This window comes from Salvia miltiorrhiza, chromosome 3 (genome assembly GCF_028751815.1).
Source record: "Salvia miltiorrhiza cultivar Shanhuang (shh) chromosome 3, IMPLAD_Smil_shh, whole genome shotgun sequence".
Lineage (NCBI taxonomy): Eukaryota > Viridiplantae > Streptophyta > Magnoliopsida > Lamiales > Lamiaceae > Salvia > Salvia miltiorrhiza.
In genome coordinates, this window is record NC_080389.1 from 55,387,513 (window position 1) to 55,410,670 (window position 23,158).

Sequence of the window (23,158 nt, forward strand, 5' to 3'; positions counted from 1 at the left end):
TCTACACTCAAATCGCCGCAAATTGGTGTTTGAATGGAGCCCTGAGTCCTTCGCCTCTCTGAGTAGTCGCCGTTCTCCCTGGAAGCCCGTTGCGTCCACTGGTGTTCCGGCGTCACCGGAGCCTTTCGCCTCTCCGGGTGGCGTCGATCTACACTCAAATCGACGCAAGTTGGTGTTTCAATCGAGCCCTGAGTCTCCGGCGAAGCCGGAGCCGTATCAGTCTCCGCCTGAAACACCCGATTCCGCTGGCTGTGTTGTGGCGGACACACTGTCACCGTGGTCTCTTGGGGAGTATGCTGTGCCCCTCGATGACGACGTCGACACCGCTGGGTGGACGCCAGTGCCTGAGACTGAGATGCAGCCCTCTCCGGCGAAGCCCCCTCCGGTGAAGAAAATGAGCCGTTGGCAAACATTGAAGCAAATGTTTCCCTACTCGGTGAGAATGTTCCTTTTAGTGTGTCTTATCTGATTTTGTATGATGATTGAGTGGGGATTAATTGTTGCATTGTTGGTTGTTGGTGTACATGGTGCTGAAATGATGAAAATATTGAACTAAATTCTGTGATGAAAAATGATTTTGAATTGTATTTCTGAGAATTTTTGTGAAATTGGCTTTTGGTGTTTTGTTTGCATTATGTTTAAGGCCACTTGGTGCCATCTTTGTTGTTGATGTATCGGGCTGTGATGTACAGCCCGGTGCCTTCAGTTTTGATGTTGTGCCTTGTGTGAAGCTTTAAGGCCGGCTGGTGCCTTCGTGTGTTGATGTCTCTGTTGTCTGAAGCTTTAAGGCCGGCTGGTGCCTTCTTGTTTGATGTGTGCCTTGTTTGAAGCTTTAAGGCCGGCTGGTGCCTTCTGTTATGTTTGAACATCACATACTAGGCTGCACACATGAGTAATGCATAACTAATTTGCTTGGTCTTTCATTCATTTGCGTCCAGCCCTTTACAAAATGCATAACTGAGTTTCTTTACAAAAAACATACCTTTGCTATACAAAAAAACAGCCCTTTGCTATACAAAAAAACAGACCTAGCAGCCCTAAATTTCTTTACAAAAAACAGACCTAGCAGCCCTAAATTTCTAACTGTTGGAAGTCATTGATTAGGCCTTCTTCTGTTGCACCATGATCTGCAAAGGGATACCCTAACTTCTCCATGATCTGTTGCACCAAATTCATAGGTGCATGTTCAGTCAAGTAAGTAATGCACTCTTCCACCAAGTTCTTAGAAACCTCCAAATCCCTTGGCAGCTCCCCTGCTCTCATTAGTGCATCTTTCCTCATGTGGGGGATTTTGTATGCATTATGACCTCGCTGTTTCATAATCTCTACCATGCATGATTGCAAACTTAGGAAAACTTTGTTAAGTGTGTGAGGAGATAGTGCTGCATATGATGCCTCAACAGCCTTCACAAGATCATCACAACTGTAACATGCATGCTCTTCTTGTATGCTCTGAATAGCTCTAAACCATCCCAAGTCGTTCACATTTGTGTCCGGACTGTTCGGTGGTTGTTGAACTATTCTTATGTTGAAACCATGAGCTGTGGCTGCTGCCCTAAATTCAGGGTCGGAGTCTAGTATATGGGGCTTCGCATTATCTTGCTGAATATAGATCAATTTACTTCCAAATTCAGGCCACTTTTGATATATTGCTGGTAGAAGCTGTAATAAAGATGAAATAACAGTTCATATTTTATTTGAAAATACAATACATATCATATCCACATTCTTTGCATACTTGAGCTGCATTTTTGCATACCTGATTTATGTAGCATCCTTTCATGATTTCCTTGGTCACGGACTGTATGGGCTTTGTTTCCATAGTTCCAGCCGGTCTGTTCTTGCTGTTTCTCTTGGCTGGAAGTTGTTCTATTAGTGGGAAGATTCCAATCTTCCCATCAAATAGGCACTCACCAGAATCTGAAAACACCGGCCTACAAACTGCACACACAAACATTACCTTCTTTATGAAAGCCTTACTCTTGCACGTGCGGTGAGGATCTCCCTCTCCCGGTGTTAGGTAAAATCTGTTTGATGCCTTTGTGATGTAAAACCACTTCTCATCCACATGAATGGTGTTGTCCATAGTCTTAAACTTCACAGCCGACATAATGTGATCAAATTCCAAAGCCTCTAGTGAGAACCGTAGTCGCAATAACTTGTTTGGTGCTGTTAAGTCGGGCTTAATAGCACTAGAATGCGCTCTGATCAGCCCTTTGTTTACCCACCTCCAAACAGTTGATTTGCTTTGATTAATCCCCACTGCGAGTCGTCGTATGGTTGATCTTTTTTGTAGCTCCAGACTCTGTATGAGCTCTATGTCGACTTGTATTCTTTTTTTTCTTGTTGCACCTGGTTTGGCATTGGCTAGATAAATTTCTTGACCATTCTCCTTTTGTTTTTTTGCAGCCGCCCAAAGACGAGTAATCGTACGTTGTGATGTGTTGAAGATGGATGCTGCCTCCTTCATGGCTCCGTACCGAGGCTTGCCATTCTTCAAATTTGCAAGAAGATACTGCACAATCTTATTTCGATCTTTGTTAGAGAGATCCTTGGGAGGTCTCATTTTTTGATGTATTTTCTGTTTTTTTGTAAGCTACTGCCGGTGCCTTCAGTTTGTGATTTTGTGAATTTGCTAAGGCATGGCAGATGGCATATTTATAGATTTGTTTAGGAGGGAAACTAAAAGTTGTGAAATGAATTTTTTTGGAGCCAATCAGCTTTCTCTCTCTGCCGCCAATTTGCTCTCATTATTTGGAGTGTTGTTTAATTGATAGACTTGTTTAAGAAATTGGTAAATTCAGAAATTAAGTGCCGCCACTTAATTAAGATTGAATTCAGATTTCAATTTAATGAACTAATAAAATAAATTGGTAAATTCAGATTTTAATTTAATGAAAAAAAATAAATTAAAATTAATAAGAAGTGGAAAAAGATGGTTGTTAAGTTAGTTGACATTAAGAAATTAATTAACTTTTACAAACTACATAAAAAAGTAGGGGTCCACATCTAATCTCCACTAACTATCCATTTCTTAATCTCCGTGCCGAAAAGAATGTGGCCAACTTTCTTGGGACGGAGGGAGTAATAAGGGAAATAAGCAGGTCTGGCGTCTCCAGCTGTTTATCGATACAGTAAGTAGGAATTGGGGTACGTCCGTTGCGCTTCACGGTATCCTATAACTGGTTGGTTGATAGAGATTAATTAATCTTTGCGTCGATGATCAGAGCTTTGAATTAGTGTGGATTTATTTGAGCCGAATTACCTTTCTATTGATATTTTTCTAGAGTCTTTTATTTGATTTATTGCTTTCTTAGTTTTAATTAATTTTTCTCAATTTACGGCGTGGTGGCAACACCAAAAATTTATAGATTTAGGGAATTGAATGGTTTTATCTGCTCTCTGTGGGATCGACCCTGCTTATCACGATACTAATTTATTTTGATAATTCTGCAGGAATTATTTGGTGGTATACGACGTCCACCAGCAGTGATGCATAATTTAATTGGTAAGATGCTTCCCTCCAACCAATAGATAGGGGGTTCGAGTCATCAATGAGAAAAATTGAGAACCATTATTAATTTTTTTTTATAAAAAAAAATGAGTTGTTATACGAGAAGTTATGCACTATTTATGCCATAAAAGATTGATTTTAATTTTTCTTTCTATAACTCGATTTTAATGTTACAAAAAATACTTTAGACACAGTAAGACGAATTTGTGTACGATTTTTCGAACGTACAACAAAATTGCATCAAAAGTTATGTGTTCTAAAGAAACACTACGTAAGGTATTATTATTATTATTATTTAATTTTAATTTTAATGCGTGTTCTTTAGTACACGGAGGATACAGGATGGACACAGGTACATGCTACTCACATATTCTAATAGAATATTTGTAAGTGACTTATTAAAATACAAATATTCTATTAAAATACTTACTTCGTTCCATTTTAAGTATCTTGTTATTTTTGGTACGATTATTTAGAAAGAAGTTAATTACTATATTACTAAGTAGTGTGGCATATAGTTGAAAAGGTAATGTTGACCCCAAGATTTTCATCCACTTTTTGAGATTAATTTTTTTAATTTGTGAAACAACATTCTGTCTTCCCTTCTCTCACGTCTTCTTCGGCGAAAATGAACCAAGCATTTCATGGTTTTTGTCAATCCATACTACTATATAAACTTAGGCAAATATTATAAATTTAAAATACTGCCATGGCCTAATTTTGGATGTAGCACTACAAAAAAAAAAGTGATTACCGGCGGCATTTTCCGTCGGTAAAAAAGGGACGGCCGCCGGCGATTCAATTACCGGCGGCATTACCGGCGGCAACTTGCCGCCGGTATATATCTCGTCGGAGATGTGAATCCCGGCGGCGAAGCTCAGCCGCCGGAGATTGGCGGCGGCCCTACCGCCGGTGGAGTTTCTCGGGAAGCTCAGGTGATTTCCCGAATGTTTACCGGCGGTCATTGCCGCCGGTAATCAGCGGCGGCTATATGCAGCCGGTAATCAGCGGCGGTACCATTGCCGCCGGTGATCACCACCACTACACCGATGGTCGTCGATGTTTGGGGATTACCGGCGGCCCTTTGCCGCCGCCAATTACCGGCGGGATATTGCCGCCGGTAATTAATTAATTATTTAAATTATTTATTTATTTAAATTATTTATTTTATTTATTTTATTTATTTTATTTATTTTATTTATTTTATTTTCGTATTTATACAATATTTCAAACCTTAGGCGAACTTCCCAGTGGGTCACCCATCTTAGTTGTGCTCTAAGTCAAGCACGCTTAACCTTGAAGTTCCTTTTGAATTGTCCCCAGTAGAGAACACTCGTATAATTGATATATCTATTGCCTATTAAATCATTTAAAGGCTATTTCAATATACAATATATATCATATATTCATAACATTTGAATATGAGGAGATTATATCCAAGTAATGTTAATTACGGACCAGTCTCGTGCCGCCCGTATTTTTATGACAAATAAATATTTATTTTTTAATTTATTTTTTAATTTTTTTTAATTTTTTTTAATTTTTTTTTAATTTTTTTTAATTTTTTTTTTAAATTATTTTTATCAATATAGTTTATTAATCATAAGTATTTTAATTTGATAGTTTTAATGTATTTTTGAATTCATTTGCATATATGTCTTTATTTTTATGTCGAAACAATATATCTATTTATTAATCAATATGTTATTAATTTTTTTTTATCAATCTACGTTATAGAATATAAGTATTTTCATTTTGTAATTATAATATATTTTGAATTCATTTGCATACCTTGAATTCACTCACAATAAATAGAACGATTTGAAAACATAAAACAATTAAATTGTTCAACAAAACACAAATGTTAAACAAAGTTCAAGTGTAATTGTGTTTATTCAGAAACATAACATAAAAAAAAGTTCAACATGATATAGATACATAGAAGTGATCATGCTCAAGGTAGCTGACCCGACCGCCTCAGTATCTCCTCTAACTGACTCATCCGCTGCTCAAGGGCCTCACGTGCTGCTTGTTCGGCCTCACGTGCTGCTTCCTGGGCCGCCCTATCCTCCTCAGCATTTTGGAGACGCTCCTCCAGTGTGGAGATCCGAGTCTCATACATCCGCTGAGACATCTGGGAAGAGCATGTACTGTTGGTAGACCCCCTACTGAACTGGCTCACACCAGCACTTCCAGTGCCGTACAGTCGTGACCTACCGGGATGTACGAGCTCCAAGTAGACCTCATCGAGTCGGTCCTCTCGTCCTGTCTCAGCAGCAACACGATGAATCTCCGCCTAATTCATACATAACAATACACAATTATCATACTTTAAACATCCTATAAAGTAATTAGAATTATGTTAATTTTAATCAAACAAATAAATAATAAATAAATAAACAAATAAATAAAAGTCTATTAAAAACGAAAGTGTACCGTAGGAGTTGACGGCGGAACCGTGCGGTGGCAGGAGCGGTGAGACGGCAGGATTGGCCTGCAATTAGGAGGAGAAAGATGAAGAGAGGATGAGAGGGTGAGAGAGAGAGAGAGACAGAGAGAGAGAAGGAAAGGAGGGCTTACCTTGACGGAGGCGACGGCGGCGACCGGCGACGGCGACAGGCGGCGGCAGCAGGGCAGGGCAGCGGCAGGGCAGGGTGGGGGGGGGCAGGGGGGCTGGAGGCGCGAGAGGGGGGAGGGATCTGTTCTGGAGGAGAGAGGGTTAGGGCACGATTTTGGGCTTTAAAATTAGCGGCGGCCCATTACCGCCGCTAAAGCCCGACCCGCACTATTTTTACCGGCGGCAAATTACCGCCGCTAATCACCGGCGGCAGCTGCCGCCGCTATCTGCTAAATATAATAAAAAAAAATTAAAAAATAAAATTCCCGGCGGCCTTAATATTTACCGGCCGCGTTGCCGCCGGTGATCACCGGCGGTGACGTTGCCGCCGGTATCATCGCCATATATTCAAAAAATACGGGTCGGCAGCACCGCCGTCGGAAAGCCGCCGTGATCGCCGGCGGCGAGCCTGCCGCCGGTAAATCCTGCCGGTAAATCGGCGCTTTTTTGTAGTGTAGAAACATGCATGAATATTCAAAATTATTAAATCAAAGTTAGAAAACAAATCAAACTTTAATTTTTATGTAATTTTGTAAATGTGATCTAATTTAAATTTCAAACTCATGAAAAACTCAAATATTTATTAGGGAAAATTATCAATTAAATCACGAACTATCTCATTATGTAATGTCAAAGTAATTTTTGAAAACTAGCAATTAAATATATCCTCTGAAAATGATCCATTTAACCTTTGATTCATCCGTGAATCTTGCAATTGAAAATATCATGACATCAAGTATTTAATTGCCAACTTTCAAAATCATGTCGAACTTGCAAAATGGATATAATTTTATCATCACTTATCTCTTAATGATTTTGGTGTATGGATAATGGGGGTCATGGGCATGCCCTCCAAATATAGAATACGTTGGAACAATCCCATCGGAAACCTATTCTTGTAGGAGCTCTTCCCCTTCGAGCAACTGCTGCCAGACGCTGACCAGCCTCTAGGGCGTGGGCTTTGTTCAACACCTGCGAAACACCTCCCTTTTTCGAGTGCGGACCTCGAAACGTCAGCGGCGTCTTGCCTCTTCGACGTCCAAATCGAGCTCAGCCGTCTCAACCTGCGCCTAGACCTTGCCTCCACTTGCTTCGGGCCGTCTCATCGCTTCGTCAACACGACAAACGTCTGTGCCGGCGTCCATTTTTAGGCAATTTCTCACAAGCTACGGACACAACACGAGCTATGGATTCAAGAATAAGAAGAGTGAAATTTGCATATTAAATGTGGTGGGTTCCACCACATATGTATAAAAAAATAATACTCCCTCCGTCCCACCGAAAGTGGTTCACTTCTTTTGGGCACGAGATTTAAGGAGAATAAGATTGTAGTGTACAAGTGTGTAAATGCGTATATGGGGCCACATTGTTTGTAGTGTAAAATTATTACCAAAAAAGAAAATGCACCACTTTCGGTAGGACAGCCCAAAAAGGAATGCGCACCACTTTCGGTGGGATGTAGGGAGTAATGAAAAGAACTAATGGCTTAATTGCACTGAAATTGAGAGATCAGAGGCTTCATTGATCCAATGTCGAGTATAGGGGCTAAACGCCATAGGGGTGTCCATGTTAGATGTTTAATTGCTACTTTTCCCTTTTGAGAATTCGGTTAATTGCCGCTAAATACATGAGAAATTACCGAATTCCGCAAAAATAACACGACATTTAAAATTGGAACGTAAATTCATCATCGGAGTAATTAATTTGATTTTTCCCCCGGCGAACACTTTCGGCATACTTAGCGCTGACTTGGCGACCGGGCTTCCAACGTGGCAACGCCGGATGATGGAACTAAACGATGTCGTTTACTTTCTTAATTAATCGACGTAAACGACGTCGTTTCTGCCTGTTGCAACTCAAGAGACGCGTATTTTACCGCAAAAAAGTTAACTCTTTCACCATTAACCCTAACATTGCTAGTTTCTACCTTGTAACAGCGAAAGAAAAGGTGACAAAGTTCTTGGGGGAATCTTGTCAGTATTCTTCGAGAATCTTGGGCGTCGTTTGCTGAAGAATAAAATATTCAACTTTGTCGGAGTTTTGGAGGCATCTGGAACGAAATGTTCAACAGGTAGGCCCTCTGAATCATTGTTTATGTATCTACATATTTTGAATAAAATTTTTGTTCTTTTTTGCATGGCTGAGAAATCCTTTTGTTCTTCATTTGCAGTGATTTTTTTTTTTCGTTTTCCTTCATCATGGTGGTCGATTTATGCAGTTGTGTGGTAAAGAATAGTATTGGTGATACATATGCTAGAAGAAATTAGGACATCAATCATGGTGAGGCAGGTTAACAAATATGAATCAATTGGCACTGATACTTTGTGCCCTCAAATTAGGAAGAAATTGGATAAATTGAGGTGGTTGAGTAGGAATTGTGTTCCTTTTCCTACAATTGGTGGAAAATTTGAGGTTCTTGCTGATCTTGATAAATTTGTTGTGGATGTTGAACTGCGTATTTGTACTTGTAGACTGTGGCAGTTAACAGGGATTACTTGTGTCCATGGAATATCTGCAATACAATACATGGGTTTGGATGTAGGAATTTTTTTGGTTGATTGATATTGTGTGGAAATGAATAAGGAGTGCTACAAGTAAGGTTTGCCACTATTGAATGGGCAAAGAATGTGGCCAGAGGTAGATGATGAGAAAGTACAACCTCTTATGGTGAGAAGCATGCCGGGAAGACCCAAGAAGAAGAGAAGAAGGGCACTCGAAGAGAAAGACCCCAAAAACCTAAACAAGCTTAAAAGACATGGGCAGATAATCACATGCAACAACTACAACAAGTTTGGCCATAACTCAAGAACTTACACCAACATGACAGTTGCAAGGGCCCCAAAAGAGCAGGTATCTTCCAATCCCACTTTATGTATACAAAATGAATAACTCTTAACCTTCAATGGTATATTAATTTTTGGTTGTTTAATGCATGTACATAGCCAAAGAGAGGGCGGCCAAGAAAGAAGGCTGACAAGGATACTACTACAACAACCACAAAAGAGCACTCTAGTCAGGCCATTGCAGCTAGGGAAAGGAATTTTGCAAAAACTAGTGCTGGAGTTTATACAAGCTTGGGGACAGGAAACATCTACTACCATGTAAGTAGAACTTTAACCCTACTTATACATATTCACTCTAATATTAGTAGACTAATCTTTCCTATATTTTTTCTACATAGATGCCTCAAAACAGAAAGGATACTCATGTGAACAGTGGGAGCAAAGCAAGTGGAAGTAAAGCAAGTGCAAGCAAAGCAAGTGGAAGCAAAGCTACTGGAAGATCAACCTGAGCATCAAGTTCAAGAGAAGGTCCAGGTGATGGGCATGTAGCAACAGGTAATGCTGGAATTGTGAACACCCAAGAGAGTAGGTGTTCAATCGGAGACATTGGAGCATTGACCAAGCTTTAGTGACATGGTTTTTTTTTTTTTTTTTGTATTTTGAAACTGTGGTACTTGGAAGGTTGTTTATGAAGTCAGTTTTTGTACAAACCATGGCAGAATTCGGTTGGATATTGTTAACCCTTATGATGAACTATCATATCCCTTTTTTGAAGCTCAATAGATCACTGCCAATTTCAGTACATCATTTCAAAGTTGAATTCCTTATTTACATTCATGTAAATTCTGAGCATTTAATAGGTAAACAAGCTTCCATTGATTGAAAATTAGCTTAATACATAAGTTAAGTGGTTATACAAAAGTTACCATATCGGTAACTTGTTGATCTAACTAACCCTAAACATGCCCTAAAACACAACTAAAATGGCTATCACAACCTTGAAGAAACAACACTTTTTCTTCAAAAATTTGATCTCCTCCTTCAACTTTGGAATTTCCTCCTCCATTTCATGGTGCTCTACAATGTAAAGGCCGACCTTATCCCAAGCTATCTCTTCCGATTCCTTCAACGCACTGCATTTATAGGTTTTCAAGCGAAGTTCATCTTGAAGTGCATCCCTCTCACGTTTCAGCTTAGCAATGTAGTTCCTCTACAAATCAGTTGGCCTCGGGTCGATAAACTCAAAGAAAGAACATGAATTCTCCGGCCATTCACAAAAAGCGTCATTACAATGATGAAAATTCAAATCCATAAAAATGGTTGCTTACTTCTTCTTTTGAACAACGATAAAATCTCATCTCGGGTTAGCATAAGTCCACGAAATTCGGATTTCACATGGAAGCCCATGGGAGCACTCACGATCACTCATGGCGTCGACTATGGAAGAAACGCAAACCCTAGTTTCTAAATTTGAAAGATGAAGTAGAAAGATGGAGCGAACAATTTGGGAATGAAAATGAATTTAAATTAAGTTGGAATAAGATCTAAACGACATCATTTAAGCAAGAATTAAAACGTTGTCGTCTTATTTCCTCGTCCGGCGTTGCCAAGTCAGCGCTAAATATGTCGAAAGTGTTCGCCGGGGGAAAAATCAAATCAATTACTCTGATGATAAATTTACGTTCCAATTTTGTCATTTTAGAATGTCCACAAAAATTAATTCATTTCCATTTTTAGAAACTATCTATTACATGGCGAGCCCTACTATCCACACACAATATAATTAATTATCATTATAAACATTACTTTTTAAGTCAAACATTTTCTCCACTCACAATACAATAACTATTTTTATTAAAATCCATGTCGTCCTTTGCTAGGACTATTTTTTTGTGGATATGTAGTATTGTATAATGAAATAAGCCACTCCCATACAGGCGGGGGACCTCTACACCATACAAAGGTGAGAAAATAACTGGGACCATTACCTACACAAAGGTGAAAAAACTACACTGCATGTAGGTAGGATTAAACCCAAGACCTAACGACCTCTCGCGAAGGAGAGTCTTTGGATGCCTCAACTTGATATAATTCATTATTTGATTAGTAGTTTCCCCTTCTAATTATTGGTTAATATTTTTTATTAAGGTTATTATCATATAATTATGGCTAATTATCCCATAATTAAATTTCAGAAGCGTTCAACTTTTCCAAACAAAACAGAAAGAGAGAGAGAGAAAGGAAGGGAGACAAAAAGTTAGTGCCTCACTGTGAACTACACAAACTATCTGCCATAATCCACACCTCTAATAAGCATTCTAATCTATCATGCGTAGTAGCATATCACGCCAATATCAACAGTTTTTGCTGGAGATATCAATTAAGCTTCTGAAAAACAATGATAATTAATATAAATATGATTGAACTTGCCATTTCGAACCTCAAATCAATATGCCTAATTTATAAAGGACCTCAAAATCTGCACAAACAGGCTGCAAAAATTGTTAACCATACCAGCCCACTTTCATTTTCACCATTCAAGAGCAAAAAAGTCTGGAAAACAAGTAGCTGTGACAGCCCTGAACAGTATCAAGCAATGGGCACGTCTGGCACGCCTCGTCCACGCCTCGATTCATCCACTTGGTTGACAAGCTCTCAGCAACTGGAGCAACCTGATGCTGCAACACAGCTGCACCCAACGGTCCCAGCAGATTTAGTCTCGTCGCAGCAGATATGATGTCCCTCATGGTCACAAACATGTAGGCTTTCTGTGTAGTCTCGGGATCAAATCCAAGAAGTCCGCATACGAGCCCAAACACTGGTGCGTGATGGAAGTAGACGTCCCCACTGCCCAAAGCTTCGCCTCTCATCATTTTCAGACAAGGGATCTCAGAGAAAACAGAAGCAGCTACCCTCATTAGTGCTGATCCTTGAGCCGTCGATGCCTTACGGCCAACCTCATTTGTCAGCATGGCATTCAACAATCTGTCAAGACTATGCCATGTCTGTGCATCTGGTGACATTGTTGTGGCACAGATGAAAGGTAGAAGTAGGCTTCCTACATTCTCCAATACATGGATCACGTATGTTTTTAGTTCATCGGTTGTAGTGACCAGGCGAGCTTGCATAGCTGCCTCGAGACCAAAAGAATGAGCAAAGCCCCCAGTAGGAAGTATAGAATCTAATAGCTGCCATTGACTCCACAGCTGGGGAAAACTTGTTGATAAACATCTAGCATTTGCATCCCCCAAGCCCTCCATGTTAAGCCACAATCTGCATCAATCTAGCATATGGTATACAATTTTAGCAGACCAAACTGAGATGCCTTAGATTTCCACAAAGATTCCTCAACATAGATCAAAATTGCATGCAATCTAATAAATAAATCGACATTCTAATACAGGGCCACTCGCTATCAGATTGACAATCATAGATTAATCGAGAAACCATTGAAGAAGGATTCTATGGCTCCCCTGCTGCTAGCTTTGAAATACTCATAAATCACAACTACTTTAAGAAGGATTCCATTAAAGAAGAATATCATTTTGGGCCTCTTACTATGATCATGCTCGAAAATAATCAGTTTGCAACAATGAAGATCATCCAAAGGGCTGACATTTGGCCTTAATTCCACTGTAATTGCAAAACTTGATAGAATAATTGAGCCAAGAACATCTTGCAACGGTAAACTGCAACTGTGACTATCTTTTAATATTGGCAACAAGAATCTCAGAGTTGTTTCTCTTAATTGATCTTCGACACTAGAGTCTCAACATATTTCCACTAGTCAGCAACTGAAAATTGATGGAGTAGCCAAATGAGCATCGCCTCACAACACAACGAGCATAGCCACTAAGTTGAATTCATGAATTTGGGATTTTGAACGAATGTATCAAAAAGCAGTAATAAAACAACACTATAATTTTAATGGAGCAAAAGCGAAACATTCAAGTATGCTACTAGCTTCGAGATTTGCAACAAAGTCAACTGAGGGTTTCATTTGCTACATAAACACAAAGACTTGGTTTGATAAAAATTGATGTACATACCACGTTCCCAGATTCAATTTTTATCGGCTGATGCACAGAGAATCTCTCCAGAGCAGTTTACTTACTGGTCAAGGATTCTGTGAAAAGGAAAACGGAAGAGAGAGAGAAGCAAGAAGCTAGAGGGAGATAAAAGGTGTTGGGTGACTTGGGTTGGCTATTGCCTATTGACAAATTGATAAAACTCATCTCTCTAACTTTCAATTAAATTAATCTTCAACAAAAATACAAGATTTTGTTTTTGCAGCCGCAATGTGCGTTGCCGATGCATAAGTAGAGATGGCAATGGGCCGGATCTGGACCGGATCCTGCTTGGTCCAGATCCAGATCCATGTTTTTTTACTTAGATCCAGATCCGGTCCAGATCCATTGGATCAAAAAAAATGGGATCCAGACCCAGATCCATAAGATCCACAGGGTCTCGGGTCCAGACCCAGATCCATATCATTTTATTTTCTAAAATAAATTATAAGCTAATTAAACAATAAAATAAAAATCATAACAATTGCCTAAAGTTTCAAGAATCATTTAAACAAAAAACACACCATAATCCATTTAAAACTAAACAATCCAAAATAATAAGAACACCATAATCTATTTAAAACTAAACAATCTCCCCTGATCTAATGTTACATTAAGAAATTGAAACTCCTTAAATTTACATAATTACGTATACTATCTAAATTACATATACTATCTAAATCCCAGCATTCAGATGTCTAATCCCATAATTATAAACTCCTTAAATTTACGTGGCCTACACCAAAATATTATTGGTTCCTTTCACCAACAACCCAACGGTCCCAACCAATAAGAAATCAAAACATGAAGAGTCGATTCCTTTCACCAACAACCCAACCAATAAGAAATCAAAAATAAGAAATCAAAACATGAAGAGAAGCGGCTGCACTGACACAAAACATGTTCGAAGTCGAAGGTTTACCACTTTACCTGAGCAGCTGAGCCCTGAGGGGAGGACGAGCAGCAGCGGTCGGCGTCGGAGGGGCCGAGATGGAGTGGTTCAGTCAACGCCACAACAGAGGTGGTCAGGTGGACGGCCGGACCGCTGAGCCTGAGAAGCTGCTCAAGTCCGAGACCGCACCTTCTTCTTGCTGCTTGGCTGAGGGATTTCGGGTGGGGTAGGGGTCTGAGAGGGATTTCGGGTGGGGGAGGGGGCGAGCCTGGAGGTGGATGGCCGGAAGTGGCTCAATAAGCGGGTGGGGGAGGACTCCGATTTGGAGATGGGGGCTGGGCCGAGAAGTTCTGATTCTGAAATTGAATTGTGATGTAAAGTTAGGAATTTAGGTTTAGGGAATTAGGATTTGATAAAACTAAAAAATAAAAATATTATATATTTAAATATAACCGGGTCCATGGGCCGGATCTGGACCGGATCTGGGTTTAATTTCAATTACTCCAGATCCGGATCTGAGATTTTAGGGAATGGTCCAGATCCGGTCCAGATCCGTTGGGTCCAAATTTTGCAAGGTCCAAATCCGGAAAAAAATGGTCTGGACCCGCGGATTTGGACCGGATCTCGGATCCATTGCCATCCCTATGCATAAGACGAGCCAAAACCACTTGAGAGCCATCCAATGGAACTTCGGGTAACTATTTTTTTTTTTTTTTTGACTTGGTGGAGCAGTAGGGTTGGAATTCGGACCTCACTGTTCACACACAGGAAGTCGCAGCGTTTGATGTCCCTTTGAAAACGGTAACTATTTTTTTGAAATAACTTTCAGTAATTGATACGATAATGATCTGATCCGGCGATCCGTATGAATTGGCAGCCCTAGATGAGTTGGGCTGTGGAAGCCCAATTTCCCTCATAAGCCTGTAGAGGTCCGGCCCATTCCAATAAGGATTTCAACTTATTTTATGACAAATATATTAATTTCATTCACTTCTGACTTCTGATTTCCAATTAATTCATGTTAACTTTTCTAAAATAAGTTAATCAGCAGAAACAAAAACAATTCAATCTTGTGCTCAAGAAAGCTAAGTCGTACCAATCCAGAAAATACAATTACTGACGAAATTATTCTCCGCAAAAATTCGTGATATTTATGATTTTACTTTTCCTAAGTGTCTGAGGATATGTCTATATGAGCTCAACAGTTATGTTGAAAAGTGCATTTACGAACAATTGTCATTAAATTTAGGCATAATTCAGAGTTACACAAGTGCGAAATGTTAGTTTGATCTTGTCAACTCATATGGACAGAAGCCATGGATGATCAGGATTCACGCTCAGAGATTGAAAATCACAAGGAGGAATTTGAATTGAAGAGAAATTTGTGAATGAATTAGAGTTTGGGCCTACACTTCAATGGTTTTTTGATTGAGGGCGGTGTATCTCCATCTCTCCTTCTCGACGAAGTCGGCGTCGAGGAACTGAGCTATGAAAGCCCAGAGCCTATAAACATCTTCAAAATTGGCCAAGAAAGTAAGCGCTGCAGTAACCACATTGATTCTGTGATGAGCATTTCCGCCTTTCTCCTTTGCTCTGCAGAACTTGTGCTTCTCCTCGTCGGCCTTGTCTGCGAACCAAACATGGTGCAGCATTCCATTGCCGAGCGATATGTGATTCCTATCAGCTAGCTTCTGCACGAGAGCAGGCTCCACCGTCTCGCGTTTCCAGTCGCATATGTTGAAGGCCAATGCAGCCGCGCGGTCAAATTTCCCCCTCGGCCCGTAGATTGTGACGAGAGGGAAGTTGTCGAGTCTGTTTGGATGCTGGAGCTTCATCACTGCCGTCACCAGCCAGTTGATCAGGTACCTGCTTCTGCTGCTGATCACTGTCAATCCTAATGAATCCACATGATCCAAGCATCTGCATTCGATGTTTGATAATGGAGCAATATCTTTCTCTGTCTTTTCCTCTGTTGCAGCTTCTTGCTTTATCCCAATCTGTTCGAGTTCTGTGTCCGTACCTGAAGAATCCTCAGGGAAGGGGAGCAAGTTCTTTGCTGGTGTGATCGACACAATTCCTGCACCTGCAGAAGCTTCCAGAACCGGCACAACAGATTTCTTGACAAAGAGGCATCCAAATCCAGTGGGGTTTTCTCCGAACACTTTGTAGAAGGAGCAAATGAGGAAGTCGGGGTGGAAGAGGGAGAGGCCGAAGCTGTCCATGTCTTTCGGCCCTAATGCACAGGCGTCGAGCAGGACGTGCCAGCCGTGTTCCTGCGCCAAGGTCATCCATTGGTATGAGTAACTGGCTCCACTCATTCTTGATTGAAGAGGAAACACAAACAGCCCTCTGTGTTTCTTCTTCTTCTTCTTTCTCATGATCATCTTCCTCAGTTTGGCAGAGTGAATCCTCAATCTTGGCCACTTGAACTCGGCTGCCATGACGCGGGCCCCTCTCTTCCCCGATGTGTTGATCATGGAGCTCAATGCCTCGCTCTCGTGGTCGTACACTGTCAGCAGTTTGCGGCTGGATTGGTAAGGGTAAGACTCTGCCACAAGTTTGAAAGCAGCTGATCTGTTCACTGTGAACACCATAGCATAATCATTTTGTGAGATGTTTAAAAAATCCATGATCCTTTTCTTGATGGCGGATTCCAGTTCTGACCCTTCTCCGCCGTGAAGCAGCTGCGACTTGAGGCTCACTGACTTGAAGTTTATGCCGAACAATGGGAAATCGGACGCTGGAGGAGACGAGGTTGGAGCAGAAATGGCGGATCTGTACTGAGACATCACCTGTGATTGTGAGAAAAGGCCAACACCAATGTAATCAAGGGAAACATGGTTGGAGAGTTCGAGGTGGCCGTATTCACGAGCTCGGATTTGATCAACCGGAGCAGTGTCGGAGTACTTGGGATAAGCTTTGATGAACTGAACAAACGATTCTTGCAGAGAAGGGATGGACTCATGGTTGGTGAAGTTGGTAGACGGGAAAAGGGAAGATGCAGTTGTTGCTGCAAAGTTGCGACGACAAGCAGCCGACGTGCTGCTTGTCTTTGCAATGGGCTGCTCCGCCTCTGGCAGCGGCCCTCTCACGGTGGGATTCGGACAACAACCCTGAAAACATACTTGAGTGGCCTTTTTCAAACGAGGTGAATGCATATTTTCTTACTGATGATTTTTGTGAAATTCAAGTCACTTGCCTTCAAATTGTATTTTGTTGTTTTTATATACCTATGATGCTTACATGTTAAGACAAGTGTGAAAAAACCTTTTATATAAACAAAGTTTTCAACTCTCAATTTATTTGTGGAATAGGACAGCCAAATGATTATGTTGAAATGGCTGTATGACCTTTTCCTCTAAATTTATTACAGTTTCATTTTCTTTTGCTCTGCTTTTTATATCTTTTTTTGATGATTTCTTGCGCATGTTTGCCAAAGTTGACTTGGCACCAATACCATGACATTAACAAAGAAAAAAACTAAAACAAATGCATAAACTAGACTATTAGATGATGCTTTCAAACATTTCGAACCATATCTTACTTTGTATGATTTGAAAGTTGGGCCTGAAAATGTGTTAAAACTCCTATTCTATTTTATTATTATGATTATGAAAAGTAATAGTTCTCTTTTTTCTAAAAGTACTTTTGCTCCAAAGTGAAAGTAACAAATAGATTTTTATAATGGCCGGCATCGGAGCATGAAGCTGGGCAAAGGTCTCATTGCTGGTACACACAAAATTTCTTTTTAAAGTTAGTGCTTATACAGATTAAAGGCCTTCACCTAATTTTACTCACCAAAGTATTCTTCAGCTAAAGTGTGAGCACTTCATTATTTCCCTCAAAATTTGAAGAGATATTGCTCATTGTACCAAAACTGATCCAAGTCAAAATTAGCACCTAGTATATTCATATACATATACGTATTGATAATGACGTTTTGCACAAGTGCTTAATTTTATTTAATTTGTGTTTTGAAGCATTGCATCCCATTTGAGTTAGTATTCTACTCTAATTTGAGGCTTTGTTTTGCTTAGATATGTGGGGAGCTCAAATCTTTCTTGTGGGGCAGAGAAGTCATCATTATTTTATTTTTTCTTGGAAAGAAGTTAGGACGTCAATTTCTAAAGTTTAAAATCGTGGACCATTTCTTTTCTATAATTTTGGAAATATTAATTCCGAATTGTCTAGTCCACAAATTATTTGGAAATAATTAATATGCGGTATGTAATTGTATCCTTGTAATTTGGTTTAAATGGGAAAGGTCTAAACTGCGCAATGCGTAATACACAACGCCGCTCGGATCTTGACACGTGGCCTCTACTAATACCACCTCTGGTTCCTTTTGTTTTCCACTGCTCCGGTTTTAGAATTAAAATACTGCCTTCAGTGTGTTGACCATATTCTCGACACTCGTGCCTAAAATTCAGCTAGCAACAGATTATTAGTATTTGATTTGGGTTGGACACGTTTCAAGCTGCAATTTATTTGTCCTTTTCGATTAGATTAGAGTAGTGATAAATTTACATAATGTATATACATAATTGGGGCAATTATGTCAAATTACAAGGCATCTAAAATAACTTATAATTATTGTAACTTAACGTAATTAGCATTTTTCTTAATTAACCTTAATGATAATTAAGTAAGAGATTGCAAATTATTTCCAAAATACTCTTGTTCCCTCCTTCTGCGTCTTTTTTTTCTGTTTTTTTTTATCCAATTTCATTTGCTAATTCCATATAGCTATTTAAATTATCTTTATATACAAATATACGTTTAATTTCTTTTTATTTAGAGTTATTTTTAATAAAAAGAGATAATATCGACAAAAAAGATAGACTAACCAAAATAAAGATAATTCAATTAAAATTTAAATTAAAATTAAAATAATAGACCAAATAAAACTATTTTGGCCTATCACATAACACGAATACTGAATCTGACGTACGCCCATATTTGTTGATGTTTTAAAGATTTTTAAAGGATAATTTATTTACTAAATTTATAGTGTATAAATGAAATAGAATTATTAAATCTTGCCACTTCAAAAAATATGTAGTAGAGGCAAATAGTCAATAAATTAGTATTATAAATTAATAAGAATATTGATTTTAAAAAATCAATCAAGCGATTTAAAATTAAGGGGCATTATGTATATACATATTACTAGTATGTAATTCGTCGAAATTCGACAGATAACCACCTTAGTTAGATTTATAGTTATAATAAATGAAATAATTTTTATATCAGAATGATACATTTAAATTTGATATATAAATAACGATTTTACTACTCGTTGTCATAACAAAAATGTATAGTAATATGTGTTAACTATCCACATATATTTTAAACATATAGACATAATTTATCACAATAATTGGTTATCCGTCTCAATAGATACTCGAATATTATAGAATAAACATTAATATCATAAAATAAGATATTAAAAAATTAGAAAAAAATATTTATTTAGGCATATTGATATATGTCCGTACTCGTCAAGAATGTATATTAATTAATCATACTCAAATAATTTAAATAATACACAAAGGTATGTCAATAAATGTTCGTACCCCACCCGTCTAAAATTATGTATACGTACACTCATACTCGTCTCAATTTGATTAATGACCCCAACCCGTTTAATATTATAAATACAAATTGTGACAAATTTATACATTTATATCCATCTATAATTAATATACGTATATTCATCTTAAATTCAATTAAAAAGTGAATGTTCTATTAATTCATATTTGAATATCGTATAGTAATGTTCGTTATGTAAATAATGGAGTATCATTTACTGTATCGTTATGGTATAATAATAATTTTACAACTTGTTAGCGTCCCGAACCTTTATATAATATCCGCTAATTATTGAAACTCGTCTATAATATATCTAAATAACTAAATGTAAATTGTTGTAATAATTGGTTATATGTGCCAATAAAACTCGAATATTACATAATAAAAATTCATAATAAATATTATTAATATTCACTAATTAGCCTTTTTCGTCTCAAATCTATATAATAATACCCACTAACTTAAATCTAATTATTAAATGTTTTACAGATATTTAAAAATGTTTTGTTTCTTATGAATATTTGAGAAAAGTGACGCCTCACACAATGTTTTAAAGATTTGTAAAGAATGTTTTATTTCCTATGATTTATTAATTCAAAGTGGCGCCAAACATATTTAATTTCGCTAAAAATATTCACTAATTTGATTGATGTTTAAAATAATATTTATTTCCTAAATTTATAATTTATAAATGGAATAGAATCATACAATGCTCTCGCTTCCAAAAATATGTAATAAGGGCAAATTAGTTATCACATTATTTAATTAATAAAAAACCGGTTAAGAAAATAAACCGGTCCGGTCCGGTTCAAAATTGGAGGGTATTATGTAAAAATATCTTTTCCCTTTCGATTATTATTAAAGAGCGATTATTAATTACTCTCCATCAATTTCCTTCCTTAATTACTTTAAAATTGTTTCCTTGTATAAAGGGCGATTATTACTCTCCATCAAAAGGGAACAATACTGTTCGCTAATATTTTCACCACGCCGCAAGTATACGGGTAGTTGTAATATATGGAAGCAAGGTCGTATCCCACAAGGATTAGTAGTTCAATCTAGTGATTATCCTAAGTCATTATGCTATAGCTATTTAGACTAAACAATAAGGTAATTGGTTTGATTATCTACTAATTACTTAACAAGTTCAAAGACAAATAAAATCAAATAAGCAAGTGGATTAATATGATGATTAAGACGATTTAGGGACTAGACATCAATGGATTAGTAATGGACCTCAAATTAGCTCAACATTAGTCTTGATATTACCTATTATCTAGAGTGATCTCCCAACTAGTTCTAGCCCCCTCCCGGACGACTAAAACGGTAGATTACGGGTCATAGTTACCGTCCCCGGTTAACTTCTAACCTATAACTCCCAAAAGCACAACAAAGATCGATAAACTCTCACCCAACTCTCAACCTCCCGGTTTATTGAGTCGATATGTTTCAAACACCTAATCTATTGCAATTATCATCTCCCGAATCAAATTACAAATTAGAAATGCATATAAAGAGTGGCCAACACTTCATACAAGGAATAAAACTAGGGCTTGAAAAGATAATGAAGAATGTATAATCAAAGACTAATAATGAGCATAATAATCAATTCATTACATCATCCATGAGCCTAATCCCCAAATCAAGGGGGGATTTTAGCCTATCATGCTTACAATCAAAATACTTAATTAATTCAAGGAAATTCATAAATGAAAGAGAGAGAGAGAGTAAGAGGTGACAAATCCTATTTAATTAGCTTCCTTCAATCTTCTCTCTTCTTCAATGTCCTTCCAATCTTGGTGGTTGAATGTAGTAATGGAGGCTAGGGTTTGGTGTTGAGGAATTGGGGAAGATGGAAAAATGGGTGAGGAAGATGAAAGATATGAGAAAAGAGGGGAAAAATGGAGTTTTGGGGCAAAAATCGCGTCTGGGCCCACCAAAGGGAGCAATCCCGCCTTTTTCCCGCGACCACGGCATGAAACGCGGTCAAGAACGCGGCCAAAATGAGAGGAGACCGCGGTCGAGGCCCGCGGCCGCGCCTCGGACCGCGGGTGACTGCCAAAAACGTTCTGGACTGCTCTGGAGCAGAGGCCCGCGGTCGGGCCCGCGGCCGCGGCCCGGACCGCGGTGTCCTGAGCTTTATGCGCAGTCCGCTTGTTCGGCTCCGTTCTCCCTCGTCCGGACTCGGATTTGGTCACCGTTTGCGCTCACGGATTCCTATCGAGACGTACTTCAATCTCATGTCTTCAAAATCATCCAATTAATCTTTGATTTTCCCTGAAATCACTCCAAAAGCTACACCAAGCATCAAAACTCAACAAAACTCAAAATTGGGATACAAACACATATTAGCAATCAAAATATGAAGGGAAATGACAACAAATCATGTGGAATTGAGGTACGAAAACCATGTTTGTCAACCCCCCAAACTTAAGACGTTGTTTGTCCCCAAACGACAAAAAGACTAGAAATAAAAGTAAATAAACATGTGAGCATGAATTGATGTCATTTGAAGGCTTCAACAATTTCAAAAATCTTTCAAAAGTGTATCACAAGTAAAATGCATTCTAAGAAGTCACAAGTGATAGTGAGTTCAACATTATGGCATCCAAGTTTGAATCCTCACAAGGTGAATGTTTCAATGGTGCACTCAACTCTCAAGTGTTTAGAATGAACGTGTTTGCACTCGAATTGAAACAATGCATGCAATCTACCATAGGCTTGCCATTTGTCCTAACTTTCTATGCTTCAATGTGCTATAAATAATGATCAACAAGGGCTTTTCTTTAGGTTGCAATGAGGGCTCTTTGGTGAGGTGAGGTGTTTATAGGCAAAGTGACTCATATCCCATACAATTCCCAAATTGAATAAGTCATATTCACCATTGTTCCTTTCTAATCAATCAATAACCAAAATTCCCACATTTCTTCTTTTCATCCTTAGTGATATGTGTCATGGCTATGATTCAAAAGGCAAATCACTCATCTTTATGCTCTTTTATTCACATTCATTTCCATTTTTTTTTCTTTCTTTTTCTTTTTAAGCTTATAGGGGACTAGTGATTTTCACTCAATCAAAGCTTGATAGGCAATTTCAATCATTTCCCAAACCTTTTCATCAAAGCAACCACTAACACTCAAAGTTCTACCCCTTTATCATTGGTTCATTCAAAGAATGGCTACGAGGCACAAATGGTGTAAACTAGGATCATATGAGAATTTGGACACAATTTGAGTTAAGTGGCTAACAAAGATGGCTTTAAATCACTTCAATATTAACAACACATCTACTTTTATTTTCAAGAGAGGACTCATGGCAAGTTCTAGAGATCAACACACATGCTCAAATGATTTACACTCAAGAACAAAATGAGATTGTAAATGTATGACAATCAAAGGCTCAATTCTCACAAGCTCATTTCTTTTTCAAGTTCTTGGAGGTACAACATTTAGCTCATTATCACAAGTTCAAACTCTACATGCAAAATCAACATGTGATACACAACAACTTTTTTTTTTTTCAAAAACAACAATCATAAGCCCAAAAACTAATCAATTCATCATCACAAAATTTGCTACAATTATCTCAAGCAAAATAAAAACAAAAATATCAACCCAACTAACTCTCAAACTTTCATTTATTCAACAATAAATAAAAACAAGACAATAAAACTAAAACAAACAAAAACAAATA

At 38.3% G+C, this 23,158-nt stretch overlaps 3 protein-coding genes across 6 annotated transcripts; all 3 read right to left on the reverse strand.

Moving 5' to 3' along the window:
- Positions 1–638: 638 nt before the first annotated feature.
- On the reverse strand, positions 639–2,566 carry LOC131019023 (uncharacterized). The gene is made up of 3 exons (XM_057947711.1): positions 1,760–2,566; positions 1,085–1,662; positions 639–852 (listed from the first exon to the last, which is right to left on the reverse strand). The coding sequence occupies exons 1-3, from the start codon at positions 2,564–2,566 to the stop codon at positions 639–641; spliced, it is 1,599 nt and encodes a 532-aa protein (XP_057803694.1).
- Positions 2,567–11,255: 8,689 nt separating this feature from the next.
- LOC131014526 (urease accessory protein F) lies at positions 11,256–14,229 on the reverse strand. 4 transcript variants are annotated; one of them, XM_057942520.1, is made up of 2 exons: positions 13,904–14,229; positions 11,256–12,197 (listed from the first exon to the last, which is right to left on the reverse strand). In XM_057942520.1, exon 2 carries the CDS (start codon positions 12,172–12,174, stop codon positions 11,452–11,454), a length of 723 nt encoding a protein of 240 aa, XP_057798503.1. In that variant the 5' UTR covers positions 12,175–12,197; positions 13,904–14,229; the 3' UTR covers positions 11,256–11,451. The 4 variants fall into 4 exon arrangements, with proteins under 4 accessions (XP_057798503.1, XP_057798500.1, XP_057798501.1 ...); XM_057942517.1 differs by having other exon boundaries at positions 13,912–14,227; XM_057942518.1 differs by lacking the exon at positions 13,904–14,229 and adding an exon at positions 12,964–13,896.
- A 988-nt stretch (positions 14,230–15,217) lies between these two features.
- LOC131014520 (uncharacterized) lies at positions 15,218–17,211 on the reverse strand. Its single transcript, XM_057942510.1, has one exon. The coding sequence runs from the start codon at positions 17,029–17,031 to the stop codon at positions 15,280–15,282; it is 1,752 nt and encodes a 583-aa protein (XP_057798493.1). The 5' UTR covers positions 17,032–17,211; the 3' UTR covers positions 15,218–15,279.
- Positions 17,212–23,158: the final 5,947 nt, after the last annotated feature.